At 31.7% G+C, this 22,388-nt stretch overlaps 2 protein-coding genes across 4 annotated transcripts in view; both read left to right on the forward strand.

The window, feature by feature from the left end:
- Window positions 1-6,076: 6,076 nt before the first annotated feature.
- LOC113520698 (uncharacterized) lies at window positions 6,077-18,950 on the forward strand. Of its 2 annotated transcripts, XM_026906105.3 has the most exons (8): window positions 6,077-6,265; window positions 9,812-9,988; window positions 12,365-12,454; window positions 13,675-13,875; window positions 15,731-16,000; window positions 16,388-16,730; window positions 17,425-17,681; window positions 17,947-18,950. In XM_026906105.3, the coding sequence occupies exons 2-8, from the start codon at window positions 9,830-9,832 to the stop codon at window positions 18,277-18,279; spliced, it is 1,653 nt and encodes a 550-aa protein (XP_026761906.2). In that variant the 5' UTR covers window positions 6,077-6,265; window positions 9,812-9,829; the 3' UTR covers window positions 18,280-18,950. The 2 variants fall into 2 exon arrangements, with proteins under 2 accessions (XP_026761906.2, XP_031766002.2); XM_031910142.2 differs by lacking the exons at window positions 6,077-6,265; window positions 9,812-9,988; window positions 12,365-12,454 and adding an exon at window positions 13,465-13,606.
- Window positions 18,951-21,244: 2,294 nt separating this feature from the next.
- The window catches only part of LOC113520835 (integrin alpha-PS1), a 110,227-nt gene continuing 109,083 nt past the window's right edge, over window positions 21,245-22,388 (forward strand). The window contains exon 1 of one of the 2 annotated variants that reach the window (XM_026906246.3): window positions 21,245-21,615. In XM_026906246.3, coding sequence (XP_026762047.2) covers window positions 21,437-21,615 — 179 coding nt within the window. In that variant the 5' untranslated portion in view covers window positions 21,245-21,436. The remainder of the gene's footprint in view (window positions 21,616-22,388) is intronic. The other variant, XM_026906247.3, reaches the window with a different exon arrangement.

Genomic DNA, 22,388 nt, shown 5'->3' on the forward strand with positions numbered 1-22,388 from the left:
TTATACAGTGCCTCCATACAAATGCTTTTAGAAAAGCGGGTTAACTTTATCATACAATTTATCGTGATAAATAGTTATGAATGATTCCTTTATAACTTCTATATTTATTTTGTCTTATATAATTTTGCACCTTTTAATACGCAAATTATAATTTTATTTAATAAATATTTAAATATAGATGCGTCAAGGTACATTGTGTACGTAAGTATATAGAACACTAATAAAAAACGAGTTAACTAATTTGACAATTAGCTGACAAAAAGTTGACCCGTTTTTCAGGCTCGATGCTTTATCTGTATAATCTAAGGTTATTTGTTACAAACAAAGATACAAAAAAAAAAACAAATCTTTTCTTTGTATTATTAGTTTAAATAATTTATATATTTAAATATAAAGAACAGTATGAAAAACAGGTAAACATAGGTCATATGAACAAAAGCTGGCCAAAAGAATGCTGTAGGTGCCTGCATCAATAAAGGTACTCCATATATAGACATTTTTTTAAGGTTTTTACCTTGATGGTTTTTATTTTTAAACTCATTTACGTTGAGCGTTAAATTAAATGGCAACTAAGTATGCACATTGCATATTCTTTATGCAATTCAGATTTCCATTTTTATTGTTAGCAAATTAAAAGAAATATAAAATTCGAAATCGCATTTTAAAAAACCCTTTTTAAAATTTAAAATTTTGTTAAAATTAAAGTTGCACAGATGCCGATCAAAAAAATTAAATACTACTTTTTAGAAATCTGTATAAAGGTCACCGACGGACCAAATAAAATAGCGAAAGTCATGATGTTGTGGCATACGAAAGGTCTTTTAGATATTGACCCTAATAACCTCGTGTTGGTTGTGGTTTTTAAACTAAGTGGTTGCTAAAAAGGTAAGTTTAGTAAATCTTGATTTGATTTTGTTTCCTTGTTTGTAAATGTATTAAGGTTTATCATTATGTCTGCCGTTCGTTAACTGTCTATTGCTGAACACAGGCCTCCCCCATAGATTGCCATAAAAAAATAGCCCCATGTTATCTGTATCCTCTGATTTTTTGAAATGTTAAGGTTAATACAAAATATTTATTTAAAATGGCAGGGGGAGGGATTAGATTATTAAAAACGGGGCCGTTAACGCAGGTGAGGTTTTCGATTTCTATCTTATCTCAGATACCAACTAATGGATATAAGTCAAGCACATTGAAATTAGAAAGAGCCTGCTGGAAATAAGTAAACTCCGCTTAGAGATATATATTACGTATAGCTTAATGGCAACACATAGACCACAGAAATCTTGTTGCGCCAATGGTTCTTTTTAATACGTTGCCGCTTTTAAGGGTTATGGTGTTCTTAATGAGTGATAGTGATTTTGATAAAAATTCTATGGAATCTATCTGTTAAATGTTAAATTAAAAAACATTTTTCAAATCGTTTTTTTTATGTATGTTAATGGAATTGTAACCCCGCCTGTTATCGGTATACACTGGCGGAGCAATAGTGAGGGATGAGAGGTCAGTTAGCCAATCGTGACGAATCCCACTAGAATTAATCACGATAGTTTCCAGTGGAGGTCGATTTGATAAGGTGTATTGCTAGTTATAGGGAAATCAGATTCCGTTACTAACAATCCCTTGCCGTTCATTCTCAAATTGGTTTACAACTGACAGAGTCATGAGGTAATAAAAAAATATGAATAAATTTCAAATGTCCTTCTTGTTGAAGTCGGTTAATAAAGACAATACGTATAGATATTAAACATGTATTTTTCCATATTAACGATGTGTTAGTAACTGGTCTTAATAAAAAATATATATAAGTACATATTATTTTTAATAGGTGATAATGAAATGGTAACCACGCGTGCGCTATCAGTTTATATGGCTCGGGTACTGGTGAGGGATGATAGGTGAGAATGAAGTAATGGCAGTTGGCCTATCTTGGCGATATTAATAGGAATTTATTACTATGTTTTCCAAAATGACCGCGTGAAGGGCGACCTGACAGAGTATATTGCTAGCAAAGGTGACTAATATCCACATGACTAACAATGCACCGCTCCTGGAAAATATGTATAGACTGTAGCATACTTCTCGTTTTATTTTAGAAAATTTACTGTTACGATTTTTCTTAGTTCCATTATTCGGGGTCAACAAAGCACGTTTTCCTTTCTATGAACAAGTATCAATTGTTATAAAAAAAGAAAGCACAAACTCACTTAATATTTTTTTTAATGAGAAATCAAAGTGATTGGTAAAAAAAAAATTGTTTGAGAATAGGTAATAAGACATACTGTTGACATAGTTTTTGTTACATTTAAAGTCTAAATAAAAATAGTTTTTCATACCTAATTATTTGTTTACTTAAAATGTGACAGATAATTTGAATTGCGCAAAGTTTAGGTCACCTCACTACGAGATAATAATGCTAAATATTTAATATACACGTCCGTGTCTCGAAATTGTAAATGATACTGGTTTTTACTGGTTATGAATATCCATTGGAAGTTCGATAAGTTCAAATTGTTTGCGATTTGTGTTTGATGTATATGACAAGTATTTACTCCTGACTGTACAGTTAGCATCAAAGATCGATGAGTACATTACCTTTTTTAAAACCTTTGTACTTCGTAATCTATGATAATAATGCTCATGATACAGCCGTTAACGGTCCACTGCTTTTGGTCGGTAGTTTTCATGCCTGGCAGGCGGATTGGCATCTTTAGTTAGGCTTTGGTGTTGTTTTAAGAGAGATCTTGTTGTTCATCCCTCAAGCATGAAGTTCCATTAGTCGCCTTTTACGATACCCACGGGAAAGGAAGGGGGCGGTCTATTCTATGCCGAGACTACACGACCATATACAAATGGCATTGTATTATATTTAACAAAATGTATTTTATACGATATTCAACTACTGATGCTAATCGTCATAAAAATCCTATTTACGCAATGATATTTAAAGATTTTAGAAATCTGTGGGTGTTCAATGTTCATCGACTCTAGATGTTGACTGTTAAAAATAATGAATCGTGAGAAAGTGATGCAAACGATTGTGTTGTTTGATAAATTTGACAAAATATTTTTACGAACATCTACCAATAATTCTTACTTTTTAATTTGAAGGTTTGTTGTTCTTCTGAACATAACACTTCGTGTTTTCTAAACATTGGCTTCTGCGAACTGAGTGGGTTTCATTTTATGTGTGGACAGTGTTATGACCAATATAGTTGTGGGTAATCCGATCATGTTCAGGACCTGTCAATGGTTTATTATTATATCTTCTTTTATGCCCATACAAAACGATGTATAAAGTAAAAATATTATTTGATAATTTGATTTTAAGACCAAGATGATAAAGAAAATTGAAATGAGCTTGTTTGTTTGCTTGTTTCTTTTAACTTTTCAATGGCTCAACCAAATTAAATAGCATCAAATTTGGTATGCGCGAAATATTTGATAGTGAGAAGGTCATAGACTACATTTTTGTATCTTCAACAACTGTATCTATTAATTTATAAATTTCTTCTAGAATAAAATGTCAACAACGAGTAAATCATGACAAAATTACTTGTAATATGAGATAAAATGGGAATAAATAATTTTGATTGCAAAGAAATTATATAGAAAGATAGGTAAGTATATAGTATAACATGCCCGAAATATCGCTAAAACGAAAACCTCCTTGTTTGGAGTCACTTAATAAGGTTCTAATTGTCGATGTTTTTTCGAATGTATGTGTTAACTAGAGCACGACGAGAGTAAGTGATATACTAAATTAAAAGTCAGGATATTCAAATTAGGAGACAAATAAACGCAGGAATGATTTTAAAAAAAGGGTTCCTTTATGAATTTTTGAAACGGAATCAGCAATTATATATCAATAATCTATTAATAAATAATCACCACACAAGACCTTGTAGATCACCGCTTAATCTTTAAATGATATGGAGCACTAAAATATATTCTCGTCATATTTTTTCCTTTTGAATATTTCCAAATAATAAATATCAGCTTTGGTTATCTAGAATGTGAATGTGAATGTGAAAAAGACTCTATTTTCCGCGCTTAGCCTCTCATTTAGGCCGTAAATTGATTATCCAGTTATTCTAGTAGTCTAGAAAGACACTTTTTACAAAAATATATATAAAAAAAAATTAAAATCCTTTAAAATATTAAATGTTTCGTTGCACATTCATCCATTTTGGCTCGTGGCAGAAGACAATAAACACATAATCTTTAACTGTTTATTCTTAGTATCAAAGAAGGCATTTGAAACTTAATTTAAACAAATCTCTAAATCCATTTATCTTATCGTACCACAACTATGTAGTTTGCACGCTATGTAAATGAATTATTGCTCGTCATACAATATTTTGTTTAATAATGATATTATAGGAGTACATTATTATTGTGTTAGTATTTAAGAATTTACAAATGATATCTTTCTAGGATATAAGCTTGTCATATATCAAGTTACTTATCAAGATAAGCTCGACAACAAACATTACCTTATCAGATTACGCATTTTGTGTCTAATGAAATGCGGGAAAATACTATCTGAAATCGTGATATGTTGTCAAACATAGCCTTAATCATTCAATATCTATTTATCTATTGTTTTTAATGAGTAAGTTATATCAATTTGTATGAATTTTATGTAGTGAATAAGGAAAGGAAACATACTGGATAGATTAGTCATATAAATACCTACATAATATATAATTTTGTTTCAAGAAAGAGTTCATAAATCCTCTTAATATTATAAATGTGAATGTGTCCGTTTGTTTGTTAGATGAATTCGAGCCATCTTTATTTAGCTCGGTGCATTGACGTTTTGTAATTCCTGGTTTTTGCATCATCAACTCGGCAGTTTATTTTGGTTGAAGCGATGTGGAGTTTTCTTTTAAACCAATGTACCAACGCAGTATTTGTACCTAAATCTCGAATTGCAACAGGAAACCACAAATGTTAACCAAGTCTAAAAAAAATAAGTAGATCTATGATGATAGTTAGATCTACTTAGTTTTTTTTTTCTACAAATATTATTAATATGCGAAAATATTTTTTAATAATTATTAATAAAAGAAATAAATACATATTGAGTCCGCTATTATTTTTCAACTGTTTTAGAAAAAGGCGAAGGTTTTCGTTCCCCTTTTCCGTTAGGTTGTATTTTTTTATGTTTGTTCCCTCAGAACGCCGTTCTTTATAAATCGATTTAGAAAATTTTTTTTTTTCTTTTATTCCTATCTATATTAATACACTATAATTTTGAGCTGTGTTACTTACCTCTATTGGTGAATCAATTTGCCTAAATCTGGTATGCAATTGTCCAGGTCCTATTAAAATTTAACATTTGCATAAAAAAAAAATTAATTAATTGACAGTTAACACGATTATTCACATAATAATTAATCTTATACTATAAATATTGTAGGTAGTAAATTAATTTCATTGAAGTTGTTGGTACCTAATTCTAATAATTATTTGTGAAGTAAAATCTTAAATTATACGTAAAATAAAACAAATAACACGGGTTAAAATTCTACTAATAGTATAAATGTGAAAGTTTGTGAACAAGTATGGATATTTGTTACTATATGTTCTAACTTAACACACATATTTTATATACTGATTCACGCGGGCAAAACTGCAAGAAACAGCTAGATTCGATATTTTTTATCTCAGTTGGTGTCTGTTTTTTTCATGGATATGATTCATTATTAAAAATATCTTGTGGAATAATGTGAAACCTTTTAGATGAAAAAGTTAACACTTCGTTGTCGTGACTCGGTTTCATAAAGTTTCAGGAAACTTTATCAATTTGTTACTTAACATCTTGCCCGAACTTCGCACTGAAAGAGGGGCAGTGACGTCGAACTCGACGTATTCCGACGCATCGATAGCCTTTACGCGTGCGTAATTTATTTCGTTGTGTGAGTAAATGTCTAGAAACGCACGCGACCGGTGCGTGCTCCTATATTCATCTCCTTTCAATGTTTTTCCGGCACATAAAGCCATCCTTTTTCTCACGAGACTTCGTACTTCAGCTGGGTAGTGCCGTTTATTTAAAATACATCCACATTGAATATTAACCCTCAGTTCAGTTCAAGCGGCGCATTGTGACGGTTGCCATATCTCCAAGTATTATAGTTTACTTCGCTGCAACAGTTGTGACTACATTTTCTGAATTATATCTGATTGTGAAAACCTTCTTGTTTCGAGAAATATCAACAGCTGCTAGACGCGCTTTGTTATATTATAAATTTTTCTTTAGGTAAGTGTTCAAAAAAGTTACAGAATGAAAAAATAAAATTTACAAAGTATGTTAAAGTTTCAGCAATGAACAGATGGAAATTATTATGCATACATATAAAAATATAGATAACGTATTATTATACATATAATGTTAATATAATATGGTTAAAATAATTACACATTATAATTATTTCCCCTATTACTGCATCTACTATAGAGAGTGATTTAACTGTAGTACATATATTCTAGTAATATTATGGATGGAGCTGTATCGGCAAAATGGCCGACAATTTCAACTGCAGTGGTTTCAACGCTTTCTCTCTCGTCTCTAGGTCGAGGGAATTACATCTCAATTCACTTTCTATAAATCAATTACTTCTCTAAACAAAGTTTAAAAACCAAATAACCGATTGTTTAGGAGTATAAATTGTGGTATGATGTTAACTTTAAACTTTTTACTCTAGATAGTTGGTTATATGACAAAATAAATAATAATACGTATTTATGAAACTTAATAATTTAACTGTATTTATAAAAATGTATAAATTATGAAAAAGTTTCATAATTTTATAGAACAATTTATTGCTTATAATGATTACTTTTCCCGTGAGAGTCAGTAGGTACTCACCGGGAATTGAACTGGAACTCATTAATTGTTCCGACGACCTCCGTAGCGCAATGGTAAATACTTTGTTTTGATTAAATAAGGCCGGGTTCGATTCCCGGTCGAACCATTTAAGGAAAAGAACATCTGAATTGGTACGGATTGGATGTTCTGGGTTGTGCTTCCAGATGTTCGGTGCATGATTTCTCATTACACAGGTTCTCAGCTCGAGCTGGGATTGTGTGGCACAACGTTACTGTTTACACTATAATGAGATTTCAGTATATAGCACAGAGATGATTCAGAAAATTCTTGTGTGGATAGGAAAGAATTATAAATAGATGACGATTACAGTTAGGAATAAATAGTAGAGTAAATAAAAATACAATAGAATAGGTATCAATTCAAAAACAGCATCAGTTAATATTAACGTTCCAGTGATGGTATACGCCATTAACAAATATAATGAAAGACAAAATTATTAAATTGAGAAACGGTGAAGACGTCTCTTCAGTTACATTGATTCAAATTTGAATAGGTATCTATGGATGAATAAATTCATGAGGAAGTTGAGTGCAACGTTTTATATCATCGTAAATGCAGCATTCTCCATTATTGAAAATAGGCTTTCCCTGTAGCAACCGGTAAAGTCGGGTTTTTTAACCAGTTTAAACCGGTTTACAAAACGTTTTCCATTTTTCCTTTTAGTAATGGATACAATATTAGATATTAGGTTAATACAGATAAATACTCTATAACTCATAAACCCTAAGAAAGTATCTATTTCTTTTTGGAGAATCCATTTTAATAATAAAAGGTTCTTCAAGGTGGGGTAAAGTAAAAAAAGTTATTGTGTGTCTTCATTTGGGTCGGCAACGCGCTATTTATAGAGAGCTAAGCGGATATATTAAAAAAAAAAATTAAAAATCGTATTATTATAATATTCTCTGGTATTGCAGGATAGTTCATAAAATTTGGTTCACAGATAAGCGTAATATAACATATTATAACTTAGCTCATGGGATATTTTATGTACTAATTTACGCAGGCAAAGCTACTACATACACAGCTAGCATTAAATATTTAACCGCTTACCATCAGGATATTTATTTAATAATCAATATGGGCCGTATGCTTGTTTCCCGAGAGCCACCTCACGCGCGCGTGGTATAAAAAAATATATATATATATATATATATATCCTAACGAGAGTTAGGTTAATTGAGAAAGTTAATTAAAACCATTAAGGTACGTAGAACTTAGATACTATGTAAGCGCTTGCTATAAATATAAGAGATCAATAACTTGTTCATTCAATACAAATGATAAAAATAAACGTGAACATAACCAAAAATTGAGGTATTTGACCGTTATTTATAATTACGCAATCTGTTGTTTTATTTATATAGTATTTATAATTAAAATCTTAATTTCAATATATATAAAATATTTACAATTCATAGGTACCTACCAATGATTCACGACGTCATTGGCAGTTTCCGTAATAACTTGATGCAGTACTGTTATTTTAGTGTCACTGTACCTGTACTTAATATGTTAGGTAGAGTAAGTTTCGAAAATCACAGTTCTTGTTCAGGTATAGGAGGCTGTACTTCAAATATTGTGAGCGTGGATTTGCTTTGATTGTTGCGCGGATTTGTCACTTCTTGCTACCTTAATAATTCAATCAAACGGGTCCATTTTATTTCTATTCCTTAGTTAGTTTCTGCAGATAAAAAATAAAGTGATTAAAAAATCAATACATGGTTTCTGTCATATTACTGGTACTATTCAAGGTATTCATTGAAATAGAGAGTCTATGAACGCTGGTTATACAGGATTATTTTTTGTTCTCTATGGCAGAGATATACATTCAACAGTGGATGACATGATAATTATGTCTCAATGAGCCATTTTTATTACAGCCAGATATCAATTATTCTCTGCTGTAAATAGACCATTTCAAGTTCTGCATTATTTAAAAGCATTATTTGCTTAATAATAAGAAAAATTGACAAATGCGCAATAATATTGTCTATTACGTAATCATACTCATACTATGAAAGATAATATATTTTTAGTTAAATACTAAAACCTACTTCAATTTTATCTTTAAAAAGTATTACGTAATACATGTAACGATAAATAAAATGCGCTTCAACCAAACAATTCTATTTTACACCTTTATGTGTTATCGGAATAATTATAAACGAAGAATAAAATAAAAGAATATTAATATACAAATACATTTTGCTTAAACAAAGCAACTTTTTGTGACATAAACCGATAGGTATGAGGCGACCTACCCTACATTGTAAATTATTTGAAATTAGACCGTGGAATCGCGCATTTACATATAGGTTTTGTTTCACAGGTGGTATTTCAATTCAACAGTTTCAATCGTCACAAAATTGAAATGAGGCCAAGTTGGGAGTAAACTACGTTGAATTGTAAAAATAATTGTGAAAATACGTTCAGAATCGACGTAATAGCAATATACTAGATGTGTAGTTGAAAAAAAAAGAGGAAAAATAATTGATCGTCATTTTTTCACAGTCGCCTAATTTATACAAGTAACAATTCCCTATGATTGACTGGGAGAGAATGCTTTTAGCATTAATTTCGCCTTGTATATATACATGCACTAATGAACAAATAAACAATAATAAAAGTAGTCGATTTTTGTTTGACGTAAAATCCTTTTCTACAGAACTGAGAAGAAATTATAATATTTGCTAGTCGGACTATTGATCAAGTTATTATAAATAAGTTTTTGTTAAATTGCTGACATTTCATCATATTTTCGGATTAGAACGGGACATAGCAATATTTTCCAAATAACGCCCTTCTATAATATAAATACTTAGAATGGAACCGTGCATTAAATTATTAATATTTTATAATAATAAATAATAAAAATAGTCTGTCTATCTTTGTTTCACATCAAATTCTTTCCTACAGACCTGAAAAGAAATTATAATGCTCGCTGGTCAGACTATTGAGATGCAATCCGAAGAAACCCCTTTGGCTCTCCAGCGTCTCTGGAGCATGACCCGGGCTCGTCTCGCTGGGACTTCTACTGCCACTGCGCTGGCCGAGGAACCAGCGCTCGTCGAAGAAACCCTATCTTATGTCCAGGTTAGTGTAGAGACACAAAAATTATTCATATTTTTTAAATAAATTACGTAGTAAATATTATAATCGTTACTGATTGATCTCATAATATTATATACTAGCGACCCGCCCCAGCTTCGCGCGGGTACTCATTACATCACGTCAGATTAGAAACCACTAAATTTTTCAGTGTTTCTTTACAATATTATGCATGTATTATACATATAAACCTTTTTCCTTTCAAATTAGGAACTTATTGTAAAAGAAAAAGACAAAACAGCTATAATAATATAATAATTCAATAGCTAAAATAGGTTTATATGAAGTTCAACGTTTTTGTGAATAAAAGGATTTGTAAAAAGTGGTGGATTATTGCGCAGGAAAAAGGTACTTGTATTCGACCAAACGTCTACCGAATATTGAGTAGTTTACAACCTTAACATATTAATATGGCCCCTCGCTGGAACTCGCTATCAGCGAAATATGACACCATAAATAAAGTAAAATAAACGTAGTATTTAATAAATTAAATAGCATAAGTTTACTGTTGTCACGGGATCAATTTTGCACACCTTACTAGAGCAATATATTATGTTTGCTTCGTCATTATCGTTGCTGCCAAATTAATTGGGTACATTGCACCGGTTGCGTGCTCTTGATTATTTATACCACATATCTATAAATACGAATTATCGATCAAGTCTTTATAAATAAGTTTTTGTTAAATTAATGCTGACATTCAATCATATTCCCGGATTGTAAAATATAGCAAATATTTTCAAATAACGTCTTTCTTATATATAAATATTAGTAGTAGAACAGTATAAAATTAATAATATTTTTTTATATATACGTCAACAATATAAATCAGGTATGTAGGTACTATTTACTTGTAATCGCATCGGGTCAAGCCTCGATAATGTATATAAAATACGTCTCAATAATGCGGAAGTTTAAAATTAACTATTAATAAAATATTTTAAATATATATCAATGTATGTAGAGAATACGATCAGGCATTACATCCGCCCTGTAGATATATTTTAATGTATGCAAAAGTATATATATAAATATATAAATTATTTATATATAAAAATATATAAATAAATAAAATCAATTCTGTTTCTGGTAAATATACATAAAATTATAATATTTAGCAATTTCCGCGACTTCGTCTGCGTTACTGGGGCACAGGTTTTGTTTGATCGAGTTAAAAAGTAACCTAAGTAACAAACAAACTAACTTTTACTTTATTTGGTGTTTTTATTTATTATATTAAAATTATATTAGGCCACTTATTTTAAAAATAGGGGGACTGTATTTATACTAAAGAGATTTACGCCACTAGAAACGGATTAATACACTATTATAGTAAAATTTAATGGTATCAGAATCTAAATATAGAAGAAGGTCATTACCTACATTGACCTCGCTGAAAAAATGTCCTCGTCAAATGGTTATCCATCATTTATAATCAGTAACAATATACCAATACAATATTATATTTATGAATATAGAAGCAATACTATCTTATTCCTGAAATTACGTGGCAGCTGTATTTAGACTAGGCAATGTATGACCAGAGTTCTCGAAACCCGACCTACATTTTATCTACCTGGACGCTTGACGTCATCATGCCCACATACATTTTTTGTGTGTAACAACTTACATAGTAGATTACTTTTGAAAAATAGTTTCATTCTTATGTAAAAAGGTATGAAATAATTACAGAAATGAAATACATTTTTTTAATGATAAATTTTAAAGAGAGAAAGTTAGGAATTAATTAATTATTAAAAAGAAAGTTCTACTTCAATTTTTATACAAACAACCTATGATAATGAATAAAATAGATGGACATTGTTCGATATTGATATAAGTATATTAGGCATCGTTATTTTTTATATTTCTTCTGTAAAACAGCAATGTTTTGGCCTGAATTAATTAATTAACTACGTATATAATCGTAATATACCTAATCACTGCAATTTCTTAAAGATATATATTCAATAATAAAACATAAATATATTTTATCAAATAAATCAAATAATTATGTCAATACTCAATGTTATTTATTGAAAAGAAATAAAATAATGAGATGAGTTGAGTAAGTCAAGGATTTACGTAGCCTCATTTCAGTATTATTTATATATATTTTTCCAATTGTACTACTTTATTCGAGATAACAGATAATCTTTAGTATTATTTGCTTGTTGATTTAAGAGACACAAGATAGGTCCAAATGCAAACTTACTCTATTGAATCTTTGAGATAAATGCTTAACAAATCAAGATAAAGGAACGTGATAAGCTTTTAACGTTGGATTTAATGATTTTTTTTTAGTTTACATCGCGTAAAGTTCCCATTGTGTATTTATAATATTTTTTTTTACTTCATTAGAAAGCGGAAGGATCTACGAAATCTTTGGTGCCCACAACCAGTGACTGTGAGAGTGATGGTGAAGATGTTAACAACGGATTGGAAGTACCAGTAAGTATAAAAAGCAATTTAATATTGAAAAAGTAATTTGCTGAAGTGGTGTTCAACATGCTTTGTAAACGCAAGGATGTTTACAATTGATTCTTGGGATGTTTACTAATTACAAGACCGCGTCACACTCACGCCCCCTGCGATTCGTTGTTATATTGTTATTATCTATATCGTGAGTCGTATTTTCGTGTCTAGACTACATATAAACAATGCGACGTGTGATAACACTTGCACACACTTATGTGAATGAGTGCCAATCAGTCGATTTGATTGTTTTTCTGGTATGCACTTGTTGTGCTTCGCTGGTTTCTCATTTAATTAAAAACGTTAAGGTAATAACATTCAGGTCATTGTACGGCTTCAAATAAACATTGTTTATGTAAAGAGTTTGACTCATAATCTTTGGTATTCAGAATATGCACAGTTTTTTCATTACTCACTAAATACTTGTAGTGACTATTCACGTGCTGGAATAGAACTATGTACCTAAATGTACAAATAGAAATGGACTTTGCTCCAATTACGTTACTACAATCAATAAATCATTGTATCTTGATTGTGAAGACCACAAGAAATTGAAGCTATTTGCTGCGTATAAATAGGTCTCTATCTATCTACGAAGGCTATGATCAATTGTGTCAATTGAAGTTAATTCAATAAAAATCTTCAAATGATTATATTTATGAAAGTACATATACTGAGAAAAAGAAACCTAGTTCGTAATACTATAGAGTTTTTAAATTATGAGAATCGGTACTTATTTTGAAACTTTTTATAACTTGCTACATTTTAGTTTATCGGTTTTATCAATTAAATTTTTAATAACGTTTAATAATTTGTCCTACTTATATTTTAAAATTAATTATAATATGCGTACTTAGTGCCATTTATAGTGCCGCAATTGTTGTTCTCGGCATTTTCTTGGCAAGATCGATAGGCAATAAGATGACGCGTGGGATACATATACATAATTTGTAAATAGCTACCTAGTTGGACTTGAATTGTTTAGATGAGCTTTCTTTATTCCGTCTTGTAGCGGCTAATAGACTAGTCATTGTTTCTTCTTATTGTAAATATTAATATAATATAATGGCAATGTTAGGTAAAGTAGTTTACGAGGAACAGGAAAGTTTTTTTGTAGACTTTTTAGAAGTGAGTAAAACAAGTGTACCTTCAAATGTAGAAGGTTGACTGCGTTATTGAGTGATAATTTTTTGTAGGAGGTACAAGAAGCGCCAAGTCAACGCTACTGGGGTGACAGTTCGAGGGATAAGGTGGTGTTGCTTGATGCGAGTACTCTGGGAGATGTGCCCGCGGTGTACCGTGTACCGCCACTGGCTCCGCACCAGTTGCCCGTAATCGGGGTGTACATCGACCCCCGTGTCAGGACCGGCTTCAGATATAAAGTCAGACCTATGCAGGTGAGACGAGTAATTTAATTTTATACTTACTGATGTCGCAATTCTCGTATCACAAAGCATAGGCTGTGGGGAATCGTCGGATTGATTTAAAAAGAAGTGTTGAAGATTGCATCTAATTAATTAAACGTGCAATCTTCCACATTTCAAATATATTTACTTTATTATATAATAATAAAAAATACGACTATTCCTCAGCAGATATTGAATGTTGCTTAATCCATCGATGAATATATTGTACATAACCGAATACGCTTTTATATCATCAATGTGGACCTTTCATACATGGGAAACGAACAGGAAAACTACGAAGATCCATATTAGTTTTTGGGCAAAATTATTCGACTGAACTGGACTGCGAAAGAAACAGCTACGCACGAAGTAAAATATAACAGGTATAAACTGAGTTTGGACTTCCAATGAACAATTTACTTTAAACTCTATTTTGTGCTGTTTCCATATATTTTATTTGTGAATAAACATTGATCATATAATTTAATTGAGAATAATATAATATTAATACATGATTCCTATTTATGAATAAAAAATCGTTTGTGGTTTATCTTCTGAACTTTTTTGTAAGGTTTTGTCCTTTTCAGGATCAAGTGGATGGTGAGTTTTTCATATCTTACAAAAATGTTCATGGACTATGCGAATATTCTTAAGACTAGAACTTATTTGTCAGATACTTAATATTTATATAATATCTACAGTAATATAGATAGGAATAACAAATGGTTATTCGCAGAGTATCAAACAAACTCAACCACAAGCGATAAATTTAGAATTGATAATCTATATCAAAACAAATTACAAGAAATGTACGGTATAAAGCACAATTATAAGTAAGGTTGTCATGTTGTCTAAATGGTTAAACAAGTAGAACAGTTAGGACACGTAGTTTACACATTACCAAAACGTCAAACGTCAAAATTGTTTCTTACATTTCTAGTTCGTAATTTGCAGAAATGTTTAACAGAAAAATCTATTGTATTATAAATTGTCCAATATTAGGTACATAAGCTCCAAATGTAACCTCTTAAAATTTTTATGCAACTATTGTAATGGCAACCTTACGAGACGTTTAAAGAATTGTTGCTCTGTTAAAACTGATTTCCATTAAAGTCAATGTTTTAAAAATGGGTCCAACCTCATTAAGAACCTAAGAATGTCGCTAGCTTGTTTCAGCAGTTCAGTAAAAGTCACAGATTGGTTAGATTTGAATAGTGGTAGTGGGTTAGTTCAGTGAGTAGCGGTGTCCGTTGCTGACATTTCCAGAGTGAAAATATTATCAACGTTCAACACTGTTAACACGTATCTATGGCCACTAGCTGTGTGCACTTGTCGTGTAGGCGATGGTATGTGGATCGTCCAGTTTTTCAGACCCTCGCCCAGTGCGGCGTTGAATACAAACCTACTCAAGATTGCGTGCTGTGACCCGACAGGTCGAAAACGACATACTGGCTGGAGCATGTTATGTGCAAATAGGTAAACCATAAGTATCATTCATAAGGGCGTCACGCCATGTTATTCATATAGTTGCTAAGAGATGTGATGTTGTTATGATTATTATTCATCACATCCATTCATTTCAAATTCATAATTTGTTATGTAACATTAAATATACCATTTTGTCGTGCCAACAAAATAGTCATAGCATTGATCACAATTGACAACATTTGTGTTTTCAAAGTTAAATGCAAAAAAATATTTGTTACAATGATAAAAAAATATAAATTCTGTAATTTCTGTAATGCAACTGTTTAAATTTAATTCAAAGGTGATGAAAATAAAAAAGAAAAAGAAGTAGATAATTTTCTTACAGAGCAGTGTATTATATCATTCTCTTATATTTCAGGCTCTAGATGCTGCCCCACTATCGATGAAGCCCAGATATTTGTTCGATGGAAAAGCACTTACCCTGCAATCAATTGGTCGAGGCTTCGCAAGACGAATCACCTTCGAGCCTCATGACTGCACGCTGAATGAGAATAACAATTATTTCTGGACTGACTCCAGGCCAGAAGGATTTGTTTTTGAAATTGAAGCTGTTTCAATTGGAGATAAGTTTACTATCTATGATGCCAACCATGAACCTCAAGGGATTTTGGAAGTTGTACAACAGCAGGTAACGTTTGTTCATTGATTTATTCTAATTTATAATTATATAGAAGTAGAGAATTTTTCCTAAAGAGGATTGACGTCAGGCAGGTGGCCGGTCGTAAAACTAAAAACCAAATATTTTTGTTATATGGATAAAATCATATTATGCCGACCCCAAATGATTGGGATAAGGGTAGTAAGATGATGATAGAAGTAGAGAATTTAATGTGACAAGGAAGAGATGTACTTTGTCAAACTATATAATTTTAATAAGTCACATATTTCTGGTTCATACTAGAATTCAAATTACATTTCATTAAAACATGTTTGTAAAACAAGATGTTAATTTTGAGTTAATAAATATTAAGTACTTTTTTTTAAAGAAATCAACTTTTTTTAACTTACTTTACAGAAAAACCAAGTTGAATTGGATCAACAGATTTGCGATGACGGAGCAATTGTTAAAAAAGTGAAAATCAATACACTGTGCAAAGTGGAGTGGTATGAGAATGATGGTGCTACAAAACTAGTTCCAGTCACTGGTATTGCTATTTTGAAAAAAGGTCGAGGCAAAGCATCTGTAGAGAGAGTGGTAAACGTAGCTATTGGTATCAAACAACTGAGGAAAGGATACGAACTGAAGCCAGGCATTGAGTCATCGTCTAGAAGAATTACAGTCAACGGCAACGATATTAAAGACATTCCATGCCAATACTGCGTTGTTGGCCTCGAGAAATACGAGCTTCCCGTTATAGGTAATAAATCATGTGTTTTATTTTCAGAGCTTATGACAAATTGTCATATAATAATATAAATTTTATTTGAAATTGGAATAATATGTTGATTTGAAGGAAGGGAAGAATTCCTTATAGTTATCTGTTCGAATTTTCTTGATTCGACTTTTGTGATGAAAAGAAATCATTATGCAGAAAATATTTGTTTACTGATTATACATAAACAAATTATCATCCAATAATAGTTAAAAATAAAATTATGCTCAATTTTATACCTTGGAAAACACTTGTGTTACTTTCATTGATAACTTAACTATATTTTATGATCTAAAAATGGCCAACGATCTTCAGTTTAAACAAAATAAAAATATGTCGTTTATCAATATACCAAGTTCAAGGGCTTATAGTAGAAATGAGAGGAAAAAATACTTCTTTGAAATTTTGATGTTATTAAGACATTAAACAATAAATTTGATATTTGATGTTGTTGTTATTGTCTATCTACACCTACTTATTTACAAATGGTTTTGATATTTTGAGAGAATTCTTGTTATATTATACTAAATTCTTATAAATAAAGATCCTTTCTTCTTCCAATTTCCTAATTAACTACCTATGTAGTTAACTAGAAATTAGTTACGAAATAATTATTTTATTTATAATTTCATAAAAACTCGAAAGAAATCTATAAATAAATTCCTCTGTTAAATTATAGGAACATACATTGACCCACGTATCATCCCTGGCTTCCATTACCGCGTGAGACCTGCTGGTAGCCGGCACCATCTCTTCGAAGGCCGTAGTCTATTACTGCAATCTATTGGCATGGGTTACGGCAAACGTATCACCTTCAAGTCCGATAGCCTCAATACTCCAGAACATTACTTCTGGTCTGACTCACACCCAGAGGGAATGGGCATGGAGACTCGTGCCATACATCCTGGCATGAAATTCACTATTACCGGAAATGGGGTAAGCAGAATATAAATTAGATTTAAATGTAATTTATTTACATTAGTAAAACGTAATAACTGTAATGAATAGTCAGATACAGATATTTTGTTTACACCACACGTGATGTTTTAAATAGCATAACTTACGAGACTACTATTTTGGCAGAGTAAACCTAATTTCTAATTGCATATTACATTGGCATTTTGCCAAAGAACCTTGGCAGTTCCTGTTATATATTTTTGATTTTTTACAAGGTCATCACTAAATATTAGTATTGTTATAGGGTCTACTCGGAGAAGCAAGCGTCTTCAGGGCTGATTTACCACAAGTTGAAGAGAAGACAGTATTTGTAGATGTACCCAACAAACGCGGAAAGATTGTAGAGAAATACGTTCATGTAGACGTCACTTGTCATGTGAAACTGGCTACAACAGGTGGAGGCTCTGTGGACTCTGAAGTGCATCTGATGAAGGTGTCAGGAGTAGCACTAGTGCGCAAAGAGCCAGGAAATTCTGTAGCAAAACTTGTTAAAGTATTCAACGTGGGATTGGACTCCCAGTTGAACTTATTGTTCGCGCACTCACAGACACAGCTCAGCTTCCATCCTCTTCCGTAAATCGCTGTGAATGACCTGAATGGTATTGCAACACTTACAGCAATGCTGCTGGCAAAATAGTGTTGTAATACTAACAAAAAACACCTGGCACGCCAGAGGCTCCGTCAAACGTTAATCGATTTGGTCACGAGTTTTTTGCAACCGAAGGGAAGACTTTAGTCTACTGTACTATAGCATAATGGTCTGCTCATATGATTCGGTTGTAGAGTGGTTCCATCTTGTCTTTAGTGAAACATTTAAAAAGTCTAAATCCTAACACCTCAAGAACTGTTAAGGACTACTTATACAATTATTAGTTACAACATAAGGAGTAGTACTTTTATAAAGTGTTCTCATGGTTATTATTATTTGAATAGTAACAACTTAAAAATTCATAATTATTGTTAAGTTTAATATGAGTTGTTTATCAGTATTTTGTTTAATTTTTTTAATGATATAACTTTTTATTGAGAGAATAACATAAGACAAACGGCTTTCGAGTTATAGTCGAAATCAAATTCTAGCAACAACCATATGTAACTTGTTGAAATATGAACTTGTAAGAAAAATCCTTTTTTTTTTGTTCTTCAAAATATTTATATGTCGTCAATTGTATACTTCGTATTATTTTCTTTTTTTTTACTCCTATAATATATGATTTCTAAAATAAAAATAAAACAAATTGTATTTTATATGTTTGATTTTCATTTCACCATGGCACCATCATGGTAACGTGTATCTGAATGTAAATATAATATAAACCACAAAACACAGCTACTGTTATATCTTATGTCTAAAGATCGGAATGTCATCTAAACCTATAAATACTGAAATAAGAGAGAGATGTGATGTACGCAATAAAGCTTAGACTGCAAGTCTCCCGCTGCAGACCACACCTCTGGGCGATGTTCGGGCGGGGGCTCGTACGAGACCCATTGTGATATATTATTGTTTATTATTTCCTACACCTACCTGCCATATAAGGAGGACAGCAAAAATATTGGCCTGTAAGTAAATCACAGGTCATTAAGCTCTGGATCGCAAATTATGGGCTTCAAATCCTAGACTCTGATCTCTGTAGTATTACTATAATTAAAATATTCTTATTAATGTTTAGTAAATATAAAAGTAGATCTAAAATCCTCTTTTCGGTTGATTGCATTTATACACCATGTTGTCGCTGTTCGCTCAGGATGGCGTGGGCATATATCGTGCTATAAAAATAAACAATGTGTACCACAAAAAAAAAAACCGACTTCATTTGTGGCAAAATATGTTATTTTGATTTCATGATTTTGATAAAATTTCTCTGACTATAATCTGTAAATATATTTTTTCAGATAAAAATGAATTTCTCAAATCAATTTAGAACGGTTGGAGTTATGAGGCAACAAACATAAAAAAAATATATCCGAATTAATAACCTTCTTTTTGAAGTTATTAGTAAAATAAGTAACGAAACTAAAAATAATCAAACATTGTAATGGCCTTTCATAAGATATGTTTTGTTTCTAGACTAATATTCCGCTGCTGAATTCTGCAGTTATAAAATGTTTAATGAAACTTGATTTATATGAAATATGAGCGAAAATATACTGCAATGGGTGCATTGCAGTTTTTCATTTTCATTCAGGGTTGCCTTCTCTAAGTTGGCTACAACCTAGGTTTGATACAACTGCCTAGTACTATTTAGAGCTGCACTAAAGTTATTTGTGGTCTGTTACGTAGTATACGTTGTGTACGTTAGTATGAAAGGAGGAACTATATATATATATATATATATATATATATATATACTCTTTATTGCACTTAAACAATACATGCGACGATTAGTTTAACAACTTGTTAGCAAGGGAGGACTTATCTCTGAAAGAGATCTCTTCCAGCCAACCCAGTGTAGTTAGAGATAAATAATTCAATTTGGGTAATCAGTACAGGAAAGGTACCGGTGAAAATAATGATTAATATTATAGCCCTAATAATAAATCATTGCAAATACAAATAGTTAGCTGTTGGTTTTGTTTACCTAACCTAGAAAGGAACTAGTAGACTAAGTTCAGGTGCGCTATAAAAAATAACTTTCTGTGCTCTTATTCTGAAAACTTATTAAATTATTCGATATCTCCCAGAGGGAGGTATTGTATAAAAGTCGTTTGCTTGGGTACCTCTGTCCCATTGGTGTTTCAATCGTGAAACTGTTGTGTGCATGGCTGTGTTTCGATTTGAAGGATGAGTGAATTTACAGGGTACAGAGGCATAACACTATTTCTCAAGAATGACAACGCATAGAGGGGGAAGGGGGTATTATAGGTGAAATAGTATACTTTGTTATGTCAACGGTACTGCTCATGTCTATAGATAGGCGACGGTTATTACATTTCATCAAGTGGGCCGTCAGCTCGCTTGTCATTCTAAGTTGCATAAAAAATACATAAACAAATGTAGAGACAATTAAGGAAGGATCCTTTGCTTTCTTTATATTTGTTTGATTAAGGTATATCCAGTGAATAGAAGTTGTTGGTACCTAATTTCAGTATTTCTTTATTGCTGTGTAGCGATTTTAATAAAACTTTACCTAGATTTGTCATTTGTTAATTGATAAAGCCATTAGAGTCAAACTATGGCTAGGGTCAAAAATTATCGTAATAATTTCCGTGAAACTACTGCAAATAACTCTCCACATCTGATTAACCCTCTGAGTCCTCTTAAATTTTTTTTTATTGTCCAGTTTGATAGATGGCGAAAAAGTATATAAAGTGCAACCTAACATTTACATAATGAAATATTTCGTACATAACAACAATAAAGCATCCGAAATTAACTGGCACTGTTAATAACCAACCTTGCTTATCTAAAAGTAATGTGCCTATATAACGCTAGATGGCATTATATTAGTTAAGCCTCCAATACTTGTAACGAGATGGCGTTAATCATATTTTTTCATTTTATGAGTTCACTCACATGCCTTTATAATGTTGTTGTACTAACAAACACGAAGTTTACTGGGAATAGGTCGAGTTGACTCGACCGTCGACCGGCTGTAGTGTCGCTCGTGTGTACGTTGCCACCCGCGGAGCAACTATTCTACGAAAATCGCGATGTGCCAATTACTGACTCGGACATAATCTATAGATGCGACAATACGACAAATAACATAACGATACAACGAACAGTGTATATGATGGCGGCAAAAATTCGATGCGGTGGTGTTATATTTTTTTGCATTTTATTTGGTGTGCATACTTTCAATCTAGAACCAAGGATTCCAGTGATAAAATATGGGGAGGCGGGCTCTTATTTTGGATTTTCGGTTGCTGAACATCTCACATTTAACAGCGATGGAAGTAAAACCAGTTGGTGGGTGTTTAATTTACTTATCCTAAGGCGGCATGATGTCATGTGTGAAGGTCGACCTCCATATGGCTTACTATCAAAATGTTTTTTCATTAACAATTTCATATTACAAGAGTATAGCGCTATGTACTAGGTACTTATTATAAGAAAGATAACTTATCGGAATTATTATTGTGATTATTACAAAACAGAACATTATCTTCTTTACTCATATGTACTTAGTTTCTGCATATAAATTATGTACACTTGGGACATGAGTAGGATCTACACAGGTACACAGAAAGTAACCTTAGCCTATGTAGGTGTAGGTATTTTTCTTCGGGGATTCCTTAAGTTATAAATATTTCATTTTAATGATATCGCATTTTACAAAACATAAATCTTTTTTTACTTTCTAAGTCATCATAAATTATTTAGTTTTTTTTTTTTGGGATCAACAAGATCGTTCACTTATCGCTGTCTAAATAACAACCAAAATCTACTTTCCCTTAACAAATTGTATTCTGTAAATAGACAATGACCAATGTTTTAGACCTCAAGATAAAGCACTCAGGTATCTATAGAAAAAGTTACAACGGTCGAGCTTTTCTACCTGTTCACTCGTAATATACTACTTCTTCTTAGGTATTTTTATCGTAAGTGACCGGAAAAGGTAACTTGAGTACAAAATCCTGAAGCAAATACACCAATCAATAATGCAACTCAAATTGGTCACATGCGTTTAATCTAATCTTCAAATTGGTTAGATACCTACTATCTGTCCGTGTGGGTGAATG

Source organism: Galleria mellonella, unplaced genomic scaffold, assembly GCF_026898425.1.
Source record: "Galleria mellonella isolate WM207_F2 unplaced genomic scaffold, CSIRO_AGI_GalMel_v1 utg36, whole genome shotgun sequence".
Classification (NCBI taxonomy): Eukaryota; Metazoa; Arthropoda; class Insecta; order Lepidoptera; family Pyralidae; genus Galleria; species Galleria mellonella.

What these genes read in the sequence shown, in the direction of transcription:
- LOC113520698 (XM_026906105.3), top strand. Translation starts at nt 9,830, where the DNA reads ATGCTCGCTGGTCAGACTATTGAGATGCAATCCGAAGAAACCCCTTTG. An exon ending in TGGAAGTTGTACAACAGCAG is followed by an intron (nt 16,001 to 16,387) that starts GTAACGTTTGTT and finishes CTTACTTTACAG; the next exon opens with AAAAACCAAGTTGAATTGGA. An exon ending in TCACTATTACCGGAAATGGG is followed by an intron (nt 17,682 to 17,946) that starts GTAAGCAGAATA and finishes GTATTGTTATAG; the next exon opens with GGTCTACTCGGAGAAGCAAG.